This window comes from Sinohyriopsis cumingii, chromosome 16 (genome assembly GCF_028554795.1).
Source record: "Sinohyriopsis cumingii isolate HCF-2022 chromosome 16, ASM2855479v2, whole genome shotgun sequence".
NCBI lineage: Eukaryota > Metazoa > Mollusca > Bivalvia > Unionida > Unionidae > Sinohyriopsis > Sinohyriopsis cumingii.
The window spans coordinates 69,914,916-69,942,712 of NC_142976.1; the positions used below are offsets into that span (position 1 = coordinate 69,914,916).

General features: G+C 35.0%; 1 protein-coding gene across 1 annotated transcript; it reads left to right on the top strand.

The window, feature by feature from the left end:
• LOC149780738 (PSME3-interacting protein-like) lies at positions 1-27,184 on the top strand. The gene is made up of 7 exons (XM_089937797.1): positions 1-75; positions 2,418-2,571; positions 4,480-4,578; positions 12,863-12,984; positions 19,572-19,711; positions 21,411-21,445; positions 25,609-27,184. Exons 2-7 carry the CDS (start codon positions 2,439-2,441, stop codon positions 25,881-25,883), a joined length of 804 nt encoding a protein of 267 aa, XP_089793923.1. The 5' UTR covers positions 1-75; positions 2,418-2,438; the 3' UTR covers positions 25,884-27,184.
• The last annotated feature ends 613 nt before the right edge of the window (positions 27,185-27,797 follow it).

The window sequence follows — 27,797 nt, forward strand, 5'->3', positions numbered from 1 at the left end:
AATCGGTCTACTTCAAATGTATACGTTGATAGCGTCTCTGCAATAAGGAGCATCTCGTCACGTCGAAATTTACCGGTAGTCTTTCATAGTCATATATATATATTTTAGCACTCTCTATTCCTTCCTCACTAGTTGATGTTTGTTCAGCTGATTATTTTTATGTTTACTGGGTTTTGAAGTTGAAGTTAAAAATGAACTGTGTTAGATTTTGTTTCACATCTTGAGCAATGCCTGGGAATGGTGCAGTTGTCACCACCGAAAAGCGTACTTTGTAAATTGTAGTTTGTTTTCTGCCGTAGTTGAGCATATGAGAGTGAAATTTGTCAAAACATCTCGTATTCGTATTTTTTCGTGGTATCCATTTTGTGCATGCGTTAAACTGGCCACACGCTGTTTTATGGACATGGGGATTTGCTTTATTGTACACATGGTAGGCTCCACAGTAGTGCTAATATTAGTACCCACACTCCTACCTCGTGGACAGGGTACTAACATGAACACATACGTATCAATGGAGCAAGCCGGATGTGATTCACACCCGGCGCTCTTTTAGCCTAATATCAGCCATTTGAACATATTCCTTGCATATAATCCAATAAATTGAGTAGTCCTCTTATTTAATAATGGCAGTATCGAAAATCATTGTAGAAATAGTTGTAAAATCTTGTTTACTTTTTTATTTATATTTTCATTTAGATCGTCCGCCATATTAGTTCATATAATGATTACTTCCATTCTCAACCTCATTTGTATGCGTGCCACATAAGGACATTGAGGCCTTATTTGGAAATGTAAACAAATCATAGTAAAACTTAGGTGCGGTTTGATGCAGAAATTCAGCGCATTAAAAGTAAATATAGTTTATCGGCAACTTTGAAATTCCACCAAGAAGCCATTATTTGCCACTTGATTGATAATAACAGCACAGAATATCCAAATATGATCTGGCAAGCCTTACATAGAAAAAAGGTTACGGTGAGAGTCTCACATTATCTGTCATGGCGCGTTTAGTGTAACCATGCCAGTTTATTTTATCATGTAAGGGCTTAATAAATTCAAAATAAGCCAAACTTCTTCCACAACATGATTATACTTATGTAGTAGATTTCTACACTGTTTGTTTTTCTGACTTTAGTGATGATTTTTTTGTTGCTTTATTACATGATATGGGCACAGTTCGTAGCCTCAACCACAACAAATCAAGTTGAGGCTTCAACATCGTAGCTAGCTCCACAGTAGTCCTACAATGTAAGACATAGCACATGTTGGTTTTGTTTTAGTGCATCAGAACGAGTAGTCAAAGTTTCAGGAATATTTCACACATTTGGCAACATATATTGACACTCTTCCACTAATTTATGTGTAATTAATATACCTACTGTGCTGTCTTTATCCTGGCAGAATGAAAATATGACACTAGGAAAAGGACTCATTTTCATGTTCTGTTGACATACATTTGAATTTGTTGCAATACGATGGTAGTCAAGGTATGCCGAAGTATGTAGGTTCATGTGGGGGAGATGTTTCTTGAAATTAATACAACGTTTTGAGGAGAAAGATTGTTATTTTCAATTTTGCTTTCTTTCTTGCCATTATCTGCAAATATAGAAAAGTACATAGGCAAAGTTAATTTGAGTATCAAGATATCAAGATTGAATTTATAAAGAAAGGACATTTTGGAAAAAAATGCTATTAAAGTAAACTTAATATGTTGCTATACAAATAGAAAAAACTAATGCATCTGTAGAAATTTAAAGGAAAGAATACAGAAGGCACTGAATTGGCTATATATTTTTGTTATAAACTGTATTTTCTTGTAAATATGTATAAAGTATGATAACGATGAGTGACCACATTTCCCCAAAAATGTTATAATACAGTGCATCGTTCTAAAAAGTGTTATTGATAAAATTATCTACTGTGTGCCACATGCTTATTAAATGGATGAATGTCTGTTGTGGCAGAAAATGTATTTGCCCTGTCATACTAGTTAGTAAGGAGGGGGGGTGATTACTGAGAGAGAAAAAAGAATTAGTCCATTTTATTTTTTCATAATATGTATATTGTAAGCAAATATTGTGGTCATAATATCTTTAAAAACTTTCTTCTCATGAGAACCAGCAGTTACATCAAAACAAAGACTGTTTATATTTAGGCCATAGGTGTATGGCACTTTATATCAATTAAATGTATGCATTTAAATTTTTGTTTACTAAAGTCTAAATTTCTTATAAATGTTAAAATTCCTAACCATATTTGTAAAAAGGTGTGATGCATCTTTGAAGTGCCGATAGTTGGACAATCTGCTAAAAATCAAAAGCAGTGGGAGGAAAATGTCACCATAAATGTAAATATTACTGTATCTCACTAATTTTGACATTTTCGGACCACATGTTTTAAACTGCTTTTGTTTTCAGTGGTAATTATTTGATGAAGACATGAGCTTTGGTGGGAGCACGTCATCTTCTGGGCTTACTCTAAAAAGCTTTGTATCACAAGATGAGCTAGAAGAAAAAAGAAGGAAAAGACAAGAAGAATGGGAGAAAGTTAGGAGACCAGATCAACCTCTGGGTATAACTGACACAACTGCATCTACCATGCCTATATTTTAAATTTTTAATTCTCTTTGAAACTGCACTAGCAGTCATGGGGAACAGAGGGTGTTTAACATTTTACTCTTTTGTTGTTGTTTTTTTCTTTTTTTGTTTGGGGGGGGGCTTCAAATCCAAATTGATGTCAGCAGTTATGCATGAGTGTTCAGGTGTTTACAAAGATTTTTTGTGATGTATTTTTTTTTAAAATTAAAAAATGAAAATCTTGGGGTCATACAGTGGTAATACACTAGCTTTGCAATCTCTGGCTTGGATTTGATATGTTGCAGCTGTGCAAGTTGTGCTCACTTAAATGGTAATCCCACCATTGTAATGTGTAGAAAAAATGCAGAAAACAAATTATGACCCGACTGTTAATTTTCCTGGGTTCTTTTGATGAATGCTCATCATATATGACTTTACTTACATATGATTATTTTTTAAATGTGTTATTTCTTACCTATAATTACTGTTACTTTATATTTATTGTCTATACTATTGATTGTACTCTTCATGATATATGGAGGAAATACAGTTATCAATCAATCTTTCTCATACACACAGTTGCACACACAGAACATTACAACTGGTTGACTGGCTTATTCAGTTATACACATCTCATCAGCCTTTTTGAAACAATAATTATAATTAATCTACTGAAAAAGTAACTTATTCAGTAGTTTATGCTCAAATATCATTAAAGAATACCAATAAAATATGCATGTTACTCATACATTCTTCACTGAAGAAACAGAATTGGTCACTTCTGCATCTCTTCTCTCTGTTGGACTCTTGTATAACTGTAGGGAAAGTGAACTTCAATCCTTTTCTGAGGCATTTTAATAGTCTCTGGTAATTTGCCCAGTGAGTTGAAATGCCAGATGATACAATGCATTACAGTGGTTACATGATGTGCTTCTATCTCTATGGGTCCCAGTTGACACATTTGCCAATAGGGAAGTGTGACTTGCTCAAATCACTGTGACTTGAGTCTGAATCAGATGAAGGCCAGTTGTCGGGAGAATGTCAGGTAGGAGGCATCTGCATAAGTACCATTAAGTAAGTTTAAAACTAACAGGTTACATTCTGGACTTTTTGTGTGAGTGATAACTTGTGTCTTACACTCTTTGATTAAGATTACCCATAATTCGGATCGGGCTACATTATTTAGCTTCAACTGTGATAGGAATAGTGAAGCTTGTGCATTTTTGAAGACTCGGCTCATTTGTATTTAAGATTTCATGGGTGAAGTCAATTTTTTTTAATACAAATTTTTGCTTTTATAGTATTTAATGTGTGAGTTTAGGATAGTACAAAGACATCACAGTTTAGCTGCTTTCCATTATTACTGCTTGTTGGTGGGTGGGGTAGTGAGAAACAACAAATACAAATACTGTTAGTCTTTTTTTGTCATTGTTATCTTAGCGCCATGCAGTAAGACACTTAGATGAACAGATATTAGTAATGAATATAAAAAGGTTGCAGGAGTAAGGACATTACTGTTTACATTTACCAATATGTTTTTCACTTTACCACATATCCATGCAGTGTGTTATGGCAACTACCTGGATATGGTGCCAATTTTACATTGTTATAAATGTCTTAATTTAGCCTTTAAAATTTCAAAATTTCAAAATATTACTTTCTTTTTTAATCAAAATTAACTTACGTTAAAAGATCTGCATTAGAAAATGTATTATTATGTTATGCAGCTGTTACATTTATAATGTAATTTCTAAGGGTGATTCCTGCATCTCTTGGGCAGACTTTGGCTTAAGACACATTTTACTGCAACATCACATGTTAAAACTAGGAATCAAGTTCAGGCACTCAGAAGTGCCAGGCCAATGTTGTATCCTTTGCCAAACTTGACCCACCTGTATTTCAGATTTTCCAGAAGAGGAGATAGACAATCGTTCATTGTTTGAGAGGCTTCAAGAGCAGAAGGATAAGAAACAACAGGAACATGAGGAAAAGTTCAGATTTAGTAAGTACAGTATTTCATAGATGGATATTAAGTAACAGTTTATGTGAAGAAATAAAGATTGCAGCATTGTACAGGGATCAAGCTAGACTTGAATTTTAGGGAGAAGTGACTTCTCCTTTTAGACAGAACAGGGAGAAGTGACACCTGAACCGGGAGAAGTGGGAGCAAAGCCAGACATGCAATATATATATATATATATATATATATATGTGTGTGTGTGTGTGTGTACACACCTCCCCCTCAATAACTCGCACACAGCTGGGTCCGCAAATATAGACTGAACTATAAGCGAGGTGCGTGTTACCGAGGGACCTCCACAAATTGGAAAAAATCGCTTTGACATCGTGAAAACCATGGGGTGGGGGAGAGGGAGCAGAGTTAGGGAGCTGGTCTGTTTATTGACTGAATCCTCATTTTACAATCTCGTTGATAATCATTTTTAATAACGTGCTTTTTCTAATGAAGTTGTTCATTATTCTGTTTAACATTTATTTTCAAAATGCCCAACATATGAAAGATCATTCCAGCTGGTTTCAACAACCATCTCATGTACGTGAAAAAATCTGTTTATTACGTCGCTGCTTTTTGTTTTCTTGATGAGTCTGGTTCCCATAGTGGTGTTTAATATTGTCTTGCCATATAGGGAGTCCAAAGAGCAGGGAATTAGACTAACTGTTGATACTCCGCCAAACAAGATTCCTCTCTTTTCAAAAACACGCAACATTTATTTCGTGTGACAAATGTCTGCGTCAAAACTCAATTTTTTTATTGTTCAATTAGTACAGTATTGATGTTGTGATTTCATTGGAAGTAATAATGAAACTTCTTATCATCCTTGATGATATCTCTAAGTGCCAGTTCAGGAATTCTCAGAAACTTGCTTGCCTACAATGGAACATATCTGTGAAATCAAGCTCTTTTATTTACGAAGTATTCATTTTGCTTGGCTGCCTTGTTATCTTTGATCACAGTTATGAAAGGGTAGGTTAATTTAAGGTAGTTTATTTAACAATCACAATATCATTTTTAAGTGTTTGATTGATCAAATTAAGTTAGTTCATTCGACCGGGGCCACTAGATTTTAAGTTTGTTGGATTTTCGTTCCTTTTAACTTCTTTTATTCCACCTCCTTTTTTTTATTCAAAATACATAATTAACTTGATAATACAAAGGAGGTCAGCTTTTAATTAAGTGCAACAATACAACAAAAACTTCGGAAGTCAGTTATCAAAACAGGGTCAGGACTTAATTAGGTTCTTAATTATGACGATTACACTTAAAAGGAACTAAAAGATAGTACTAGAACAAATTTCAATTGATAAAAAATTTATTTAATTTGTATTTATTAAAGTACCGACTCCACTCGGCATAAAAGTGACATTTTCTTTGATCAAAATTTCCTTGTATATTGTAAATTATGGTGTACTAGGAATGTCATTTGGAAAGAAAATGTAAAAAATTGTAGGACCTATTTTTAAATTTGATATTACATAGTGTTGATTACAATTTCGGGGTGGGTGGGGCGAGTGGTCTTGAGCACCCTCCATTACAGATCACTGCCATCTCACCTCTGTCTGCGTGGGTTCGAGTCTCAGATTCGGCCAATGTGGGTATGTGAGAAAGCCTGCCAGTAGCTTGTTGGGGGTTCTTTCTGGGGGTTTCCTGGGTTCTTCCTCCACCACTAATAATGGCCGCCATGTATAGCCTATCGTGTGCTGAAAAATGTAGTTAAACCCTACAGCAACAACAATTTCCAGGTCTTATTTACCGTTTTCAACTGAAAAAAAAACGAGCGATACATCAAAGTTTCCTTTACCATATTTGATCTCGATTTTCTTCAAGTTCAACAAATATGGATCATTTTTTGGGGTTTTTTTCTGGTTAAAAAAATGGTATCCATGCCTGTTGTTTTCATTCTCTTGTATGAATTATGTCATTTATTTCCCAGTATGCATATTTGCATTTAACATTGGTTTTAAGCAAAACTTTATTTTCAAGTAGAGACCACTCGGGTGGTCTAGTGGTTAGAGCATCCGCCTCCGAAGCGGAAGGTCATGGGTTCAAACCTTGGCCAAGTCATACCAAAGACTTACAAAAATGGTACTAACAGCTGCCTTGCTTGGCGCTCAGCATTAATAGGTTAGTGTTAGGACTGGTCTTCCTGGTGTCAGGAAAATGACAGGGTGGGACATCATGCTACATGTCTGCAGCATGATGCTCCATTGCTAGATATCACTATAAATTGCCATGCTGCAGACATCATAGCAATATGACTAAATTTGTTTTAAAGCTACATTAAAAATCCTAATCACACACACCACACATTTTTAAGTTGTATCTATATTATAAACACATTTGTTTATATACTTATTCTCATTCATATTCAGTGTATTTTGGCAATATGACTTAAAAAGAAAACAACAGAAGCTATACTTTGTAATGAATTTAACTGAGTAACTAGATTACAGTACAGCTGTGTTGTAATTGCAAATCAGTACAAATGCTTAATTAATCAACTACACTTAAGCAAGAAAATATTTTCCTTTTGCTTTCTGAAAGTTCATTATAAAATGGCATTTGACAAGATTTCTAAACTTGTTTTTTAACAACGCCTGCACCATGTACATGACAGAAAATGCACACGTCTTTCAGATCATACTGTTCATCTTAATTTCTTGGTGCCCATAAAACTTTACCATAACTGTTCATAGACAACACACTGAGGAAATCAGAATATGAACGAACTAAACCCTCTTATTTTTAACCAAATCAACACAGCCAACATGCAAGTGCATCTATTTTTAGAAAGAGGGGTTTTCTTAATGTAACCACTCACTTTATAATTTCGTTACAACCATCCATTGATAAATCCTATCAATTTGCAATCCGCAAATGTAAGATTGTATTATTTGTCTACGTACTTGGTATAACATTAGGCATTGGTTAAAAAGTATTTGCTCTGCAGTTTTGGATGGTTTTCTTCGTACTTTCATGAAAATTAGTAAACTCAGAATGCAACCTTGACCTTGCAGCGTCTCATGTAATTCCACAACATATCATTGTCCTATATATTTATGACCTACATGATTGCATTTTAAAGCTAAACCTTTAATAATGTAATATTTAGTCTCTGCTTTCTTACAAATTGTATATTTTCCTGAATATAATTGCCTAATTTACGAAAAGACTATATAATAAAATGGTACTTCCCTGAACAGTGATGTCTGCACTTACAGTTCCAAACAGATTTTTAACAAGAAAATAATGTACTTGCGGCGGTTAAAATATTTGTGCTACTGATTCGAGTTTTAAAACTCAAATTGCTATTTACATAAATTTAGTTTCGAAATACAAGTTTGTATGTTTTTATCATCAAAGGGATAACTTGTGGAAATCGGGCAGAAATAGTTGCAAACTCATGCAGGAAATGGTTAATGGTCAGTCAGCTGTCAAAACACATGCCTGTGAATGTGCAAGAGTTTGTTGGCATAATTGATATCAACACCAACTATTTTCTGGCTTGAAGCATACATTTCACATTGAGCTATATATAACGTTTAAACACTGGAACTAACCTGACCAAGGCAAAGGAGCATCTCAGAATGGATGGTCATTCATTGTTCCTCTTTAAAAAAAATCACAGAGTGAAGTCGTTTTTGCCTTCCTAACAGAATAAGGTGAAATTCACACTTTTTAGGCGACTTTCACTTCACCTGGTAGCATGACCCCTGATTGTAAACTTACATAATTTATAGATATTGTTACAAAATTATTCAGAGCTGATTGAAATCAGCATGTGACCATTTTTTGTTTTTACATGACTTTTCAGGGGTTTACATTGTTTACAGTGCCGTCTTTGTTTGTTTGCTCCACTATTGATTTGTTATGGTTTGCTTTTAGAACATCAAAGCTACAGTCACTTGGAATAATCGTATTTCATGTAATTTTTCATATACAAAAAAAAAAATTATTAATTGCAGTATATGAAAAATTATATGTAAAATAAATAATTATCATTTTGTGATAGTGACCGTGTACAAAAAATAAAAGAGATTATACCTGAACAAGTTCTATGAACACATGCTACTCGACAACATAATGGTACAAATTACAAAGTAAATTTATATTTTCTGTCTCATTCTGCTCTCAACTCAAGAATCTAATTACACTGAAATAAAAGTACTCAAAAAGATTTTTGTTGTTGTTAGTGAACAAGAGAGAGAGATAGAGAGAAGATTATGTCTCAATGTGAAAGCTCGTCTGCATTTAGAACATACGTGGCAGTTATGTTGTGTAATGTTGACAAATGATTAAGATGGTTTGAACATGTAGTAGTTAAGGGTATTATTTATTGGTAATTCGTGCACAACAATACAAGTCCACATTGTCAAAAAATTAAGTGCAACTTGTATTTTTACTGCAGCAATAATCTTGTTATCAAATTGCGATTAAAAAAAACCTTGAAATTATATTTTAGGTAATGCGAGTGAGCAGGGGTGTGTGAGTATGTACGAGAGAGAGAGATATGAAACAAAATTTTGTCAGTGTACAAGACCGTATTTTATCTTGGGCGGTTTTTATTTGTAACTTTTGCAAAGAGAAAAAAATAGTATTTTGAGTTTCTTGACGATTGTGATAATCCTCGTGTATTACGACCATACTATATTTCATTATCAATAAACACAGCTATATCAACAATTCATTCTTGTTTTAATTACGATGTACATTGTCACAACAACCACATGGCTATGCAGTGTTTTTTACACTGTAATTAAACATGCTTAGTGCTTTGGTTATTCCGGTTGAAACCAGAGTGAGGGCAAGCATCTACAGGTTATGTCAAATCAGCGAGGCTGTCAGTAGGGAAATGAGGCTGTCTTTAGGGAAATGAAAATGTGTGAATGTGCTATTGAAGCCATTGTCCGTACAGAATTTGTTATAAGGACAATCGATCATACATATTACTTGTTATTTGAACTTGTCAATAAAGGTAATAGAGGAGTGTAATGTAGAATAGATCTGCAATAAAATGTTAATTATATCCAAGTCAAAATAGAAAAAGCACTTAAAAGATAGTATATTTATATATACAAATCGATTTAATGGAGTCTGTGACGTTCAAATTGTTGATAGAAAATGACAAGGTTTTTATATTTTATGTTTGTATGACTATAACGAAACAATAAGACTAGTTGACCAATGGTCTGTGGTCTTCACTTGAGCATGTACTGAGATGTAATTTTTGTTGGAAAAGAAAGCATCAAAGGGCTTACAAACTCATTTTAAAATCCATGTGGTGTTTTGTTACGGTGATGGACTTAATAAGGAGAACTAATTAATGATAATATTTAAAGGTATGGCCTGTGAAGTCCTTTGTCCATTTGTTAATAAACACCAGTAGATATTGTAATGACAATAAGAGAGCTTATGCATCAACTGTTGTATTTTCTCACCAACAATTATTAATTTTTTAGAAAACAAAATGGCAATAGGGTATTGTTGATCTTTATTGCAAACTTAAATCTTCTTAGTAGAAATTTTATGTCCGATAATGGGTTTTTCGAAAAGTACAAAGTGATATTTATGAAAAATTATGATACATTTAAATAATTATGATTTTGATAACTGGATTGTATATGAAAAATTAAAGGCTACGAAAAAAATACATGAAATACAGTAACAAGTTCCCTCTTTGAAAGATTAGTTAACATCAGGCATTCATAATCAGTTATATATGCTGGACATGTTTTGACTGACTGTGAAATGGCCAAACCAGATGTTATTTGTTTCTCATTTTCAAAAAGACTGGAGAGAATAAAGTGAAATATTTAAAGCTGTACCGATGTCACTTATGCCGATACCATGTATAGCCGATTATTAAGTTTGCCGATGCCGATTATGAGACCAATTATTTCAAGAAACCGCCTGTTCTACAGTTAGTGAAAGCACTAGCATTTGATTGACAAGTAAACCATGCCCTATTTTTGTTATAACTAACAATGCCTAACATGGGTGTGGATTTATGTTGACAGTTCAAATGTGGTCTCAAGCTACCATACATGTGATAACCATTTCCCACATTTTATATACCACCTTATTTCTTATTGTTAACTCATATATGCAGATAAAACTCTTTACAAAATAACATATCTATTCCAAATTAGTTTTTTGGGGGCACATATGCTCTGTGATATGTTTCTTCATTCCTTGTAATTTAATGATGGCAATCAATGCTTATATATACGGTACAGTAATACCAGGTCAAGTTGATTTGTGTAAGTTTCATTGGTGGGAATAGAGATCATAATTTGCTTGTCGAGAAAAAATCTACAGCATTCAGTGATCATTCCTGGGATTTAGGAAGAAGTTCTGAACTCTTGGTTGACGGAGATGTACTTTGTGAATGTGTGAAATCTACGGTCGCATTATACGTCACTCATCTTACATTGCAAAGTACGATCGTAGGGTTTTAGTATTAAAATGTCATTATCTAAATAAAGTTTCTTACAAAACTATTATTTTGAAAATAATATACATAATATAGATTTGCTTAATACCTGGTGTTTCTTTTGAAAAGAGAGAGACTTTTGGAAAGTAGTTATTTTACATATGATAATGCATTTATTTCAGGTGACAACAGTCATACCTATGCATTAACAGTTTGCGCAATGCAAAGATAATGGAAGTAGTGCAAAACAGTCATGTAATAATTTATTTTGTAATATTATGGCTCTATTGCTTGTTGTCAATAAAGTTATAATAATCCCATCTTTTTCAATTTTCATTGCCTATTACATTAATAGTCTTGGAAAAATGTTCACTACTTATTCTGGTGACATTTTTTGAACATTGGCAACAAAATATTGAGATTCTTGATTTTTTGGCAACAACTGTTTAAAAGCCAGGACCATCCCTGTATTGTGTATGCTGGAAGTTCAATGGCCACATGAGGCCTCATTGGCTGGTTGGCTGCTGTGATTGGGATGAGTGCATGCATGGTATTGATAATTTGTTGTGAGAAGACAATCAGTGGTAGTTTACAGCAAGCGTGTCAAAAAGTATTTACTTTAAAGAATATACATGTACTGTCTTTCAATTAACACCCAAATCAAATGTTTATTCCTTAATTTCCACTATTTAATTCTGATTTTAAATTCAATCCATGTCAAAATGAATGTTATGATTAAATTTATATTTTGGAAATTTGTTTACATTGGTGCCGATTATTTCTGCCAATACCAATTATACCAATTGTTCCAATAATCGGTCAGATTATGAGTATGGCCTATTAATCGGTACAGCTTTAGAAATATTCACTGTTATAATGTGTGCTGATAAGTTATTGCTTGGTACTAATACCGAGCCAAAGCATGTTACAAAAAATTTGATAGTGAAGCAAACTATTTCAGAGTTATTGTCCAGCTACACTAAATGAAGCTCACTATATTAGTACAAAATGTCATCTGACCCATGTACATCTGAGTGATATAAAGCTGAAATCCTACTTTGAAGTTTGAATAAAGACAAAATATGGACTATGGAGTTAACATTCCTATGTAAAATGACCAGTGTGGGGTTGGAATTGAATACAGCTGCATCTAACAGAAAAAATGTCCAACGACTGTCAACCCAGATTTTGAAGCTGTGGTTGACATCTGTTGTAATTTTATATGTTTTGAAAAGGCTGTAGAAATTATAAAACTCCTTTGATTAATATGAATGATTCTTCAAGGCTTTTCCGATGGTTAATCCTTTTGAAAATCTTTTGTAAAATTGCATAGATAAAGAAAAGATACATATACACAGGAATGAATGCAGCTCATGAATTACACATTACATTTTGTGATAAATGCAGCTTATTCTCAAAAAATTTTATGGTTCATAGATATTCTCTGGTAAACAGTTTAGAAATTACCAGACTATTGCTTGGAATCTTAAAATACTACAATCTCATAGTAAGTAGGAATAAATTTTTCTGATTTCATCTCGGTGTATTTAATGATAAACATGCGAAAAATGAAATTTATTATTGAAGGCTATGGTACTTTTAGCTCACCTGGCCAAGGGTTGATGTGGAAAAAGTGGAACTGTGACCCTTGGTTAGTGAAGTTGATTCACAAAATGAGATTTACAAAAATTAGGAGATAAATTTGGACTGTGTGCATCTCATTTTTTACTTGGAGAATGTATATGTGAATTTAATTAACTTGCAAAATTAATGAAATGTTTATGCCACAAAAGTATTTTAATTTCCAGTAATTGTTTTCATCTCTAACGTTTCAAGGTAACCAAGTTAGAGGTCTGGATGAGGATGAGGCAGGTTTCTTGGAGTTTGTCTCAGAAAAACAGGAGGAAATCAACAGAAAAAAAACAGAAGAAGAGTGCAGTATAATGAAGGAAATAAGAGTATCCTTCAATTTTTCTACAAATTCAACTTGGGAATTGGTTCTCAAATGGACTTGAAAATTTTGTTGAGGCTGGGCTAGAAAAGCATTTTCTTTTTCTTACCCAACAAAGCACAGATGATATATGGGTATGAACTTTCCAGAGGCAGTGTTGTTATTGTTGTCAGGGTTCCTGCGTGGGTTGGAATTTTGGGAAAAGTCTTAAATTTGAAAATTGCTTTTCCTGGCCTTGAAAAGGTCTGGAGTTTTTTTTAAATGACTAAAAAGTCTGGAAAAAGTCTTAATTTTTCACTGTTCCCTTTCACGTGATGTCGTTAAAACTCTTTCCCTTCATTAAGTTTAATTGTCACAATGGGTCATGGACAAGACATTCTCTCATAGTTCGAACCATGCATAGAGGAAGTTTTACAAATGCACATTTAAAATATGGGCGACCTAGACAATCCTAAAGGCCGAAACCTAGCGCAGTTCATATCAGATGATTCAGTTTGGCAAATAGACCTACTGGCTGATGATAGTGATGGCAATTTATTTTAAAGCTATGAATTACATCAAATTATTGGATCTAGAAAAATGTTAAAAAGTGAGAATTTTAGCTGATGCAGCTACACTGAAATTGAGCTTTTAACAGTGTGTCATGCATGTCATCGAAACCAGAACTGACGTCATTTTGAAAGCTTGAAAATATGTTACACTGCAAATGTATGTCAACTTTTTGACCAAAATTGGCATACCATATAACAAATTCATAACTTTTCAAACACAATTTATTTAATTGTAATAGGTCTGATCACCAGCATAGGAAGTGTAAACTTCTTTACTATTCATTTGGCGATTGTTAGCAAATATCCCTGGACTTATAAAACAGATTAACTCTGTCTTATTCTTTAGGAGTGTTTTAATGTATTGCCTGGATATTTTATTTACTACTCAACTTACAGGTAGAAGAATGAGTTCAATTTAAACAGTGAATAGTAACACGGATTCAAATTCTTTGATTCACGTGAATGTATTTTTTTCGGAGTAAATCGATGCACAGTGAATTCTAATGTACAATCGGTAACAATTCACTGCCAAATTATCCTAGATAGAAATAACATGGAGATATATGCTTTCACTGTCTTCTGAATTCACTTGAAGAAATGTATGGATATCACAGATTTATTTAATTTAGTTTACTGTAAAAAGTGTTTATGTTTGCAAATTCCCAAAGTCTGCTTTTGGTGTAATATCATAAAGTTTATGAATGGAAAAAGAAAACAGAAACATAAATATGTAAAAATGAGAGTAAATTAAAAAAAAGTTAACAGTTCTCCTTAAAAATACATCATTCAAAATGCCGTGAGCATAGCTACATATAGCCTTATATGGGTTCAGATCAATTTAATGAATAATCTAAAAATAAAATTATTAAGTAAATATATTTATTTGATCAAATAACCACTATCAGAACAGATGATTTAAGAAAGTGAAACATAAGCACAGCTTATGTTAGTGAAAGTTCTTATGTTGGAGCTAAAGTATCGAAAAGACATTACCCATAAGCAGTGAAAAAATGTACATAATAAACATAAGGAACAGTTTCCAAACTTCTTATGGCTGGCTAAGCTAGTTATGTGTATGCCCTATCAGCAGGGGCATATCACCATGGAACAATATTCATGCGCTGGTGAGGAACAGATTAACTCAGAAAAATGAACACATTAATGTGTATACAAGATCTTTTAAAGATTTTGATTTCATTAGGACTCTAACAGAGTGTAGCTGGAAGAAAGATAGATGGATATTGTAGTGTTAAGTATATAGTGAACTACGGTCATTTCATCAACTCCCTCCTTTTTGTTCTACTCCCCCATCCTTATTTTTGTAACAAGTGGGTACACCAACCCCCCCACTAGATAAAATCCTGGCAGCATCTCTGAAATGAATGCACTGGAGTTGCAGCTGGAGAAGAAAGTATAGAAGCTAAAGGGCAGTGGATGACATCTGGATTACAGTGACTTTCTTTTTAAATATCATTGTTGCTGTTGAATTGTTGAATTTTAACTCTCCTGATCAGTAATAACCCTGTTTCATTGATTATTTCATTAATTAAGTTTTGTGTTGTGCTAGTGAGTATTCATTTTAATTTCAATGGATTTTATTTTATTTGACATTCTTGGGCTGATCTTTTTGTGTGCCTCTGTGGACCTGATATTTAAAGAATGCCTGGACATTATGTTTATAACCCTTGTGGGAAGAAGCTGATGACTTCAAAACCTAGTTAGGGCCTTCCAAACTTAAGCATCATGTTGGCTATGCAGGTCAATAAACTTGTCACATTATTAGGTCTGGAAATTTTTATTTTTTGGTCTGGAAAATGTCTTAAAACTTTTTCTAAATTTATGGCAGGAACCTTGTGTTTTTGACATTATGTCAGTGTAAAGTTTTATACATATGGGTTATTCGTTTTAGATGTTCTTGCTTGTGTAGTTATGAAACATTATGGGTACATTCATCATTGTACTCATCAAAAGGCAAAAGGTGGACACAGTGACATTTGCTTGCTTGTAAAGTCATGAAACAGGTACGTTCATCATTGTACTCATCAAAAGGCAAAATGTGGTCACAATGACCTTTGCTTGCTTGTGAAGTCATGAAACAGGTACATTCATCATTGTAATCATCAAAAGGGTAAGGAAGATAATATTTACATGGGGAAGGAGTGAATTCCTTTTGTCATGCAAGCTTTTGTGGAAATTCATCACAGAGAGCACTTTGGCATGTCCATACATCCACACTGTAGATTAAACTGTGTTAAAGTTTGGCTAAATAAAAGACAAACTTGCCAAATAGGGGTCTTATTTAAATTTTTAATTGGGCTTTTATCTTTTTTTTAAAAGTTGTAGTGTATTTTAAAAATTGGAGATACAATAGAATTCTCTGTGTGTTTCATCTCAGATTTTAGTCCTAAATATTCTGATAACACTGGACAACAAATTTTTACAAAAGTCATGTTACTGAAATAAAATTAGTCAATTCTTATCAATTTTTATGTGCTGAACACGAATATGACAGTCAAATTGCAAAATTGGCTCTAGTTTTTTTGTAATCTGCAAGAAATTAATGTTTACATAACGAAATGCATTCCAATAGTAAAAGGTCAACTGTAATAGCCTACCTATAAAAAATCAAGTCATTGACTACATCTTAGATTTCTTCGCCTGTCTCTTGTACAGCTGTTCGGGAGCATCTCTGAGGAGTGTCCAGCAGTAGTCAGCCAGCATTGTAGTGGACCATTTTCCCTGGTATCTTTGTTCCATTGTTGCGATATCTTGATGAAAACGTTCGCCGTGTTCATCACTAACAATACCACAGTTGCTAGGAAAGAAATCCAAATGGGAATGAAGGAAGTGAATCTTTAGAGACATATTGCAGCCAAGTTTCTTATACTTCATCAACATGTCTTCTACTAGTTCCTTATAGTTTTCTGCCCTAACATTTCCGAGGAAGTTTGTAGAAACTAGGCGAAAAGCATTCCATGCTTGTTTCGCGTCACTTTCCAGCAAGTTGTTGAACCGGTCATCTTTGAAAAGCTCTCGAATCTGAGGACCCACAAAAACTCCCTCTTTAATCTTTGCTTCGCTGAGTCGAGGGAATTTTTCATGCAGGTATCGGAATGCTGGCAAAGTCCGGTCAATGGCTTTCACGAAGTTCTTCATCAAACCTAGTTTGATGTGAAGGGGTGGTAGCAAGATTTTCTGAGCCTCAACCAGAGCTGGGTGTTGGATATTCTTCTCTCCAATGGCTACATTCTGCCTGTGAGTCCATTCCTTCCTCATGTAGTGCATTTCCCTTGCTCGGCTATCCCACTCGCATAAGAAACACATGTATTTTGTATATCCTTGCTGCAGTCCCATTAAAAGGGCAACTACCTTCAAATCACCACAGAGGTGCCAGCTGTACTTGTTATACTCAATGGAATTCAGTAGCTGCCTTAAGTTATCGTATGTCTCTTTCATGTGGACAGCATACGCTACTGGAATAGATGGAAGAATGTTTCCATTGTGCAAAAGCACAGCCTTGAGACTCAGTTTCGAAGAGTCCACAAATAGTCTCCATTCTTGTGGGTCATGAGTGATTTTTAAAGCATTCATGAGGCCCTCAATATTGGAACAGAATATCAGATTACTTTCCTTTCTGAAGAAAGGCTCCAATTGCTGGTGGCGCTTTCGATATGCAGTAATTGTGACATCTTCTTCTAGAAGATTCCATTGTTGGAGTCTTGATCCTAGCAATTCTGCCTTGTTCTTTGATAAGTCCAAATCACGAATCAGGTCATTTAGTTCTTCCTGTGTTATTCTGTGTGGGGTTGATGATGCACGACAGTGAAAATCTGGATCACTGCATGCTGATGGACCAGGAGAAGAACAGGTCGACTCACCTTTGTCTTCGTCAGATGAATCAAGAGAATATTCTGCTGGAGGTTCTGGAATAGGAAGTCCCTCACCATGTGGAACTGGTCTCAATGCAGACGGAATGTTTGGGTAGACTATTCTCGACTTCTTTCGCTTCGTTATTCCGCCGGAAAGAGGAGGAACCAAGCAGAAGTAACAGTCATTTAGGTGGTTGCTTGGCTCTCTCCACACCATTGGGACTGCAAACGGCATTGATGACCTTTTGCAATTCAACCACTGTGAAAGCTGTGTTGTACATGTAGCACAGCATATATGCGGAGCCCAAGGCTTGTCTTGGTCACCAACCTTGCATCCGAAGTAAAGATGGTATGCCTTCTTCACTTGAGAATTGATACTTTTCTTCTGGTTGGCAAATGTCACTTCCCCACAAATATAGCAAAAATTGTCCGCGGTATTAACACACTTTCGAGGCATTACTGTTCTTTATTGTACGTAAATGGATAAAATAATAAGTTTTATGTAACAGTAGCTTGAACTGTCTCGCACAACGTCTAAAATATTTTAAATGCTGAACCTATCTGATTGGGCTTTATATAGTACACTGCTTACGTCAGCTTCAGCAGCCGCCTGGCATTAGTATAATAGGCCTACACATGTATAGTACACTGCGGACGTCAACTTACTTCAGCAGCCGCATGGCATTAGTATTGCATTGCATCAGAAAATGATGCAATCAACTGTGGATGATGTGAGCATGATGGTATTATGCAATGTTACATCATTATTCCGGATGTTGCTGCAGTCCTACTGGAGAAATTTACACAGTGAAACATAGAAAATGAGGTATATGAATATCTTCAAAACGAGAGCCAATACAAATTTTTCACGGTTATATTCGTGTTCGGCACACCAAAATACTACAGATTAGGGCCTTTTCAAGTCAGTAATGATTTCACTGTTGACCAGTGTAATAAGCCAAACAGTAATAAACCAAACAGTTTTTCTTACCCGCATATTTCGACTTTCTTTATATGTTTCTTACCTGTTTATTTCCACTTCATGTGCTTCTTACCTGCCTATTTAAACTTTATTAATGTGCTTCTTACCTGCATATTTACACTTTATTAATGTGCTTCTTACCTGCATATTTAGTGGGTATGTGAGAAAGCTTCTCGTGGGTTGGTGGTTCTTTCCAGGGTTTTTCTGGGTTCTTCCTCCACCATCGGTACTGGTCGCCATGTATAGCCTATCTTGTGCTGAAAATGGTGTTAAACCCTACAACAACAACAACAGTAACAACAGCAACATCCTGCATATTTACACTTTATTAATGTGCTTTTTACCTGCTTATTTACACTTTCTTCATGTGTTTCTTACCTGCATATTTGCAATTTCTTCATGTGTTTCTTACTCTGCTAGAACATCCGGTACCTTACTTTAACTTCTGTGAAATAATTTCCTCTCTCAGCAGGTTAAGGAAAAGATGCAAAAAAAGAAAAGTGCAGCCCTGCCATTTTTGCAGCCGGAGCAAGGAAAATGAGATCAAGTGTTAGTAGTAGCATGTTACTAAAAATTTTAATGAAGACATAATAGATTACTTACACCTTTTTAATATATTCATTGTATGAATATAATTTTTTTTAAGTTTGATTATTAGTACTTGTTGACATCATTTACATTCATCTGAATCAGAATAATTTAGAAGTATTTGACCAGGAGAGTATTATAGCATATAAGGTTGTTATAATACTTGTCCAATTTTTATTTTGTGCTGCCAAACATGTATGCCAGGTTTAAGTATAGTATTGTTGTTGGAACTGTTACTTGATTTTGTAAATCTTTTGAGTTTTTATCCACCTACCCATGAAGTTATTCATGATCTTGTCATCATCTTTTTTGTTATTGCATTGTCATTCCTGCTGAAGTAAATCATTCAAGAGTTTGAAAATTGTAATGTAAGAGCAAAAATTTTGAAAATAATCTACTGGCCCGGAATCGAGATTGTTATAAAGTTACACCAATATTTTTGCTTTTATATTCTTTTTTTTATCCTGGGCAAGTTGCAGAAAAAATTTACTTGTCCAGTTAATTTGTTTAACTTTGCTTAGGATGCCAGAGAATAGTTTCTTTCCATTCATCCATCACGATATTGAATGCCCGAGAAACTTAAAAATTCCTTGACAGAAATCAGGATACCTCTGTACACAAGGTAGAAACAGCTTCCAAATCTGAAGAAAAGAAATCACCCAATGTGTTTGCCTCTGTGTCAGCTCAGTCCAGTAATAAGAAGTCACAGCAGGTCATACTTGCAGGAGCTGTTAAAAGAAAGAGGTAATTGGACCTGCTTGGTCATCAGGTTGTTTACTTACCTCTCCAGATGAATGCACTTCAGGATATGGTAATAGGTACTTCCAACAATAGAAATTTAAAGAGGGATGTCCTGAGACATAAATAGAATGTCTCATGTACATTTCAGCAGGATATGGAAATCTAACACAGGTGGACAAGATTTGTGTTAAGGACGCGGTTTTCAGAATCCCTTATACAGATCTCATATCTTCTGGGTTACATTTCGTCATTTTGTCTACACGCTCTTCTCCCTAAATAACTCACACACGATGAAGTCCCAAAACATAGACTGTGGCATAACTGAGGGTGTGAGTTACTGAGAGGCCTCTGAAAAATTAATAAAGGGATGGACATCCTTAATGCTAAGTGTGTGTATTAGTGGGTGAGGCTTGAGTGTTTGAATATTCTTGTAATAATTGTCAATAAATAGTCTTTACTAATCAAGTTCTTTGCTTTTCTGTATCAGCTATGTTTTTTTCTCTCAGTATATCCTGTCTCTGAAAAATTGTTTGAAATATTCAAATTGTTTCAACACATCACATGTGTACCAGTGAAAACATTGTGTATTACATCACTGGGCTCTATTGCATGTGAATGTGGTTGCATTCTAGTGTTACTGTAGTTTCAGGATAAACAAGATTCTTATCATGGTGAACATTATTCAGTTTATATTACACCAAATCATCACATGTTAGCAAATGAAATAAATAATAATGTAGATATACATTCAAACTGACCCGTACAAGATACCATTTCAGGTAACAAAGTTTGGTTGCTGTATTGGCCAGTGTTACAGGTTTAATTACTGGCAGTATGAGTGTGGTCCATTTGGGAGCAAAATTTGTAGCCAGTATGTGAAGAAATCTGGATTTGAGAGGGGCCATTATAGGGAAGTTTCGCTGTATTTCCAAAATACAATGCACTCTCATGCACCCACTTGTTTGAACACAATACGTTTAAATGGAGTTAAACCAATGTTCTTAGTAAGTAGACATCTACTTGGAGGGTTACCATGAAATTTCTCAACCACATTTATTCCATTGTTTGCTTCTCCTTGAAAATGTTCTTGGTAACCAATACTTGTTGACCATAATGTGTTTGTCGTCAAGGTTTCCAGAGGAATATTAAGGAATATTATGACTAAAACTATTGTCAAAGCCTTAATAATGTTTTTTTTGGCCTTCTCAAGTCCATCTAATCTGAACAAGGTTCTAATTTCATCTCAGGGATCTTCCAGCAAGTTATGTATGAATTAGGTATCCAACAGTTTAAGTCCTCTGTCTATCACCCTGAAAGTCAGGTGGCGTTGGAAAGATTTGACTCAGCAGTTAAAAAATAAACAGTCTAACCTTAGGACTCATGGAAATGTTTTCAGCCTGTAGAAAATTAGATACTCCAAATGTTTCTCTGTCCGCATTATTTAGTAAAAGAAACAGGTATGTGCGACATATGGCCCACAACCTGTTTTTATCTGCTTTTTTACGTTATAAGGAATGGCTTTAAGAATAACTTTTCCAGCCTCTGCCATGGAGGAAGTTGCACATGCCTCATATAGATTATTACAGTTACTCAGTTATGCTTGGAACAGTGTTGCAAATTATGTTCAAATTGGCATAATATTATAAATAGATGTCTGATACTGGTGTAGATTGCTTGTAACATATTGTGTTCTTCGTTGTAGATCAGAGGAAATGGACCAAAAAAAGTCTCAGGAAGGTATGTATTAATGAATGAATAGCTTTCACATAGGGGAAAGACCCAGCTGACAAATATTGCATCCTGCTTGGTCAATTCAAAAGGATCTCTGTCAAGTGTGACTCCATGGTTTATTGTCAGTAGTTACATCAGTGCACTTTAGCCCACCCACTGTAAAAAGACTTGCAGTTTTTATACTGTACAGTGAAAAGCAATGTTGTCTCGAGTGGTCTAAAGCGCTCTCCATTACAGATCACTGCCATCTCACCTCTGTCTGCATGGGTTCAAGTCTAGGATTAGGTTAATGTGGGTATGTGAGAAAGCTTGCCAGCAGCTTCTCGTGGGTCGGTGGTTCTTTCCGAGATTTTCCTGGGTTCTTCCTCCACCATTAATGCCGGCCGCCATGCATAGACTATCGTGTGCTGAAAAATGGCGTTAAACCCCACAACAACAACAGCAAAGTTATCTGTACCTTTGAGTCTGAGTTTAAAATCCTCTCAGCCTGGAAAGTAAAGTTGTCTGTACCTTTGAGTTTAAAATCCACTCAGCCTGCAAAGCAGAGTTGCCTGTACTTTTGAGTTTGAAGTCCACTCAGCCTCCAAAGCAAAGTTGTCTGTACCTTTGAGGTTAAAATCCACTCAGCCTGCATAAGATTAATGTTACCTAGGATACAAAAAATAGTCAGGATCATCAACCAAGAAAGTGTTACATCATTCTACATTATTAATGGCAAATTTCTTTTGTCATTGGTCTGAGAGTGTCATTTGGAGATAAGGTGTTAGACCGTAGCAGGTCATTTAGCATAAATACCATGCCTTCATTGCAAGATGTCATGAATGAAATAGTTTGGTAATGAAATTTCCAAGTCACAATATTAAAGCAATATGGAAATAGTATGAATAATAGATAGAGATCAATAATCAAAGAGCAATAACTCTTGCACATTACCTCCCCATGATACCACCAGGTGTCGCCATTTTTTAGCTTCACTGTTGTACAGACCACACATCATACATTTATCAGACAATCCAGCCATTTTTGTTTTTCTGTGGGCCCATCCAACATTCAGTTTGGATTTATTATGCTGATTTATCAATCTACTGCAGGTTGTCTGCTTTATTTTACAATTGCTGCCAATTTTTGAGTGATCCGTCACTTGTTGGGACTGTGTCTTGTAAGACCACCGTCCCACCATGCTATCATTTACCTTATCCAAGGTCATTACGAGTTAGCTTAATTTTGACCTTATTCGCTTTCTCCATCCATTATGGAGATCTTATTAGCTGAATTATTAAGTGCTTTATGATAATTATGCTTAGTTTATTCATATTTCACACTGTTTTGACAGAATTGTGGTTTAGTTATTAACTAAGCATTTTGCATAAGTTTATAACAGGGCCATTAGTTTCAGATATAAGAGTTTCATTGGTCTGTTAGTTACAACAGTGTTTTAGCAACCTAGTAATTTCAACACATTACTAGTTTCTGCTCCTGTTTGTGTTGTTCGTGTTGTTTCAGCAGAACAACAGTCTGAATGATGCATATACAACTTCAGAGCATGGAAGTCTACCATGACTCCTGTTTTGTTTATGCTATGTATCTGATATGCAGCATCTGTAGTATGTAGTCAGTGGAAGTCTGGGTTTATGTTTATGTAATTAGTTGTATACTGATTGGCAATTTATGTTATTAGCTACTTAGTCACATACTAATTTACTAATTTTTGCTTTCTTTTCGCTTCTTGTTTGGTTTCAGGAGAATGTTTACTATATGCATGACATGCACGTTCACAGCAATCGTACGCTTGGCATTGAAGGGAAGGAAAAATGGATGGAATGAACCAAGGAAGACAACCTGTGGTTCGTTGTTGGCGATACTCATTGGGGAGTATTCCCCATTTTTAGGCATTCCACTAGGTGCAAGTCCCCCCCCCCCACAAGTCTGAGCATGGCCTTTGGGCCTGTAAGTCCAGGCGCATGGGGTTCATGCCGGATCCATTGGATCCAACTCAATGCTGCTGTACCATTACCAGCTGTCCTGACATCGCCAGCTGTCAAGCTGACACCAGCTGTCCCAGCAATCTGTCTGTCTAGCCACACCTTTGGCATCTTATCATTACTATACCGGAGATTTCAATGTGAAATTTGTCCATTCAACCCGGTGATGGGCCTGATAGAGACCTTTCAGATTTTTTAAAGCCAGTTTGGATCTCCAGTGACCACAATCCATAACATTGTTTCCCAAATGGAACTTGTCCTGTGTTCTAACATGGCTCAAATCAAGCAAGTTTGAGCCCCTAGCCCACACTTCACTGAAGTTTCTATAATACAAGACATGTTTCCTGATAGCTTTAACTTTTGCATGCAGGGTCAGTGAGCTACATGTCCTTTCAGTCGACCCGAATATAGTCTTCCTAACATTCATAGCCAAAAAACAGTTACCATCCATCAGTAACCAACTTATGGGGTAATGTATCTGAAGGAGAAAGTAAATTTGGGAGTAAATTATGATTCTCTGAGAATACTTATGCAATCACATTACTTAAACACCCTCCCATCCACCCCACCACCCCTTGTGAGCATCTTTGCTGATATCTTGCTCAGCTATAAAATGGCAATACCTCGGGCAAGAGCTATTTCAAAGTAAAATTAGTCCTATAATAATCACATTAATCGTGTCTGATGAATACACTTATAGTACAAATCACATGGTTCATGTATATACATTTACTCATTTTAAATTAAATATAAATTGTTCTTTAAAATTTAACACTAATTTTCATTAACCAAAGACTATTCAATCCTGATTTTTGATTGATCTGCACTTTAACTGTCATGAAGAAACTTCCCAACAAAAAATTATCGATCTCTACGGACTTTTACAATGGTGGCCATGTACACTAAACTTGGATCAAAATAATATCGCATCGAGTAGAATCGTCACAGTTGAGGGTTGTACGAATTTGCTTATTAATATGCATAGCTTTCATTGTGACATAACAGCGCATGACATTCAATCCGGATTGTACTGGATCACCTCTTTAGATTCATTTCGTCCAAAAATATCTATGTACTTTAAAATTGATTTTGTGGTATGCACCTCCTGATGCATCTTAATAGAACCTTGCAATGGAATATGGGTGCATATGAATCCAAATGAAGTGAATGCTTTCAACTTAAAGGTATGTAGAATCAAATTCTAAAAAATGACACCCATTACTGAAATAGTTGGTCTTGAATGCCGACATGACCCACTCGACTAGTCATCAGTACATCTTATTCCCACCCCAAAAGAAAAGGGGGAGAGTATAAGAATAACAATATACCCTACATACTCGCTTATAATTTGAGTCAAACTGCAAAAAAAAAAAAAAGATCCTAATCTGCTGTAACATAATGTGCCAGCTTATCAGGGTCTAAACATTTTTTTTACTGAATACTCCTAATAAACTGCAAAGACCCACTTCTGTCAAGGCATGTGACTACAGATGTGGGTCTTTGAAGTTTGCAGACGGACTCATCTTATAAGCATGTACATGTAGTACCTTGATTATTTATCCCAATATATTGGCTTTAAGTTAACAGTGGAGAGAATAGCCAGTTTAAATTTAAATCATCACATTGACTTGAATATGGTAAATATAAGCAAGGTAGGGCATGTTACACATTAATTCACTTGACATCGTTTTTGCCTGAACAGTACCTCTCTTGGGAAAACAAATGCTTGATAGGCTTGGTCAATGTGCTTCAGTGACCACTTTAAGCCGTAGGAAACCAGATGGGTTAGGAAACATCTGGTCTGTTGTGACCACTTTAAGCCGTAAGAAACAAGGTGGGTTAGGAAACACCTGGTTTGTAGGCCACAGAAAGCAGATGTCTGTTTAACACATGACTTTTATAGTGGAAATTTCATGGTGGGAAATTGGAATGACTGCTGTGATCAGTTGACTGGTAATTATACAGGTGACCAATAGGGCAGGTTTGACTCTATGTAGAAACATACTTCATCATTTGTGGACAGTAAATGGAGAAGTAAATAATTATAGCAAAAAATCTCTGTTGCCTTTAAACAAATGTCTTTCTTTGACCACTATATATTTTCATTGAAAGAAGCTTAAAGTTCTGATAGGAACATTTTCAGAGAGTGAAATTGGAATCTATTCATGAATGCATTCTATGTTTTAGAAAATCAAGACTATTCACCATCACCTCGAAAGGCTGCCAAGACCTTAGATGGGGATTCTCCTGAAAAAGACAGCTGTACTACAGGAATTAAGCCAAGAACACGGTTTGCACAAGTGGCAAGGATAATAGGGGTGCTACCTGGTATTGGTCAATATGAAAACAGCAGTGACTCTGAGTCATCAAGCAGCAATGATTCTGAACCTGACTTTAAACTGTGTCGGCAAACACACATTGTACTGAAGAATATAAAAGAGCATATTGAAAATGGGGAATGATGTTTAGATTAGTCCACTACCTGTGCCAGCAGATAATACTATGCGAAAATTGTGTCATCATAGTTTTATAATGGCTTCTTTTTCACAATTTAGACACAGATGGGAATTTCCAAAAATGGAGCCTGTATCTAATGAAGCCGCATAGCAGTACATAGTAAAACTTCATTCAACTTGCATTTTTGTGACCAGGCTTCCTCAGCAGACTGTTTTGATCCATCAAGACTTCTCTTATACTAAAAAACTATCTATTGGTTACTTCAGTAAAATCATCAGAACTTTTGTCCATCAGTGCAAAGTTCAGGAAAGTTCACTACAGTTTCTTAATTAAAACAATTAGTCTTAACAATCAGACACATTGGACTGGAATCCATACATCATTGTTTCATTTATTTGGCTCTCTGAGTTTGTTATAAATGGCTTTGACATGAATATACTCTAAACAGATCAAATTGAACTTGTGAATATTGTAAAGCAAATTTTTTTTATGCCTCCATAATGTAGCTGTGTCAGTGATTGGTACAAATGTCACATGTCGGGAAACAACACCTCCCTCACACAATTGTGTTTCCCTGTCTTGTTTAATTTGATATAATAAATAATTTAATGCAGATTAAAATATTTTCTCTTACACTTTGCTTAAAAATTGATGGCATTGTAAAAAGATTATTTACTAGCATAAAATAATATTTCCATCATATTTAAACATGGAGATGTGTATAATTTTCTCCATTAACAAATGTCAACATTAACATCACTAAGTCCTAGAAAATCAGGTATATACACTTTGAATCTTTCTCTAAATTTTTCCATTTTTACAAAGGCTACACTAGATTGCTTTCAAATATAAAAGACACTTTTAAATTGCACAAAAAAGTGATTATTGACAAACACAAAAGGAACCAGAAAGGTCTGTCCTTATGGAAATGTGTTCCAAGTTAAATGTGAAAGCAAAATTTAGAAACAGACTCATTCAAAATTTGTTTCTCTCTGGGCTTGAAAATCCAAATTGCTTGAGTTTTAGATTGAGATTTTGATTTGAACATCACAAACATTGCATCTGACAGGCCATAACTGATTGGCTGATAGTGGAAACTCGATCTCAGATTTAAGATCTCCAGGCCAATTGACTTTAACATGAATGTGTCTCCTGAGGCAGAATTTTGCAGTATTAAATACAGTTAAGAGCTTTTTATTTAACTATTTGATTGTATAGAAACCTTAATATCTTGACAAATTAAATTAAACCATTTTTGCAATGATTTATGATGATTGTTTATATATAATAAAGCCTGCATCTTAAATGTTGTTTGATTCTGTACTCAGCAAACTTTTATGGTGGAACATATTAGGGAGAACTGCAAATAAAGGCCATACCATGCTGCTGTTGCTTACTGATTCGACATGAATCATTTGTAGCTGTCATTATTTTACCAAAACATGGGGCATTAATCATATTTTTTGGTCCCTATCATTTATGGAGGGGCATATAGCATTATCCATGTCTGTTTGTCCAGTTCTGTCCCATCCAGTGCAAATATTGCTTCCACTCAATAACTTTTAAGGGATTTAATGAAATTTAAAGATCAAGGTCAAGTTGATATACTGTATATACTCGCGTATAAGCCAACCCCCAAACTGAACAGGTATAAACACTAAAGAGTGCATGACCTGCATATAAGCCAACCTACAACTCTGAGACATCTCATGATGCACGAGATAAGTTCTAAATGCATTTATTTAGGCAAACTTATATTTTTAAAAAATTTCATGTTTACTTATCTCGAGGTTGGCATGCATGATTATTAGAAAGAAATAGTATAAACTTGTTTGAAAAGTAATTTATTTCATTTTCTGTTATCTTATTGTTCCTGCCGAATTTAGATTTGTTTATAATTTGATCTAACGATGACAAGA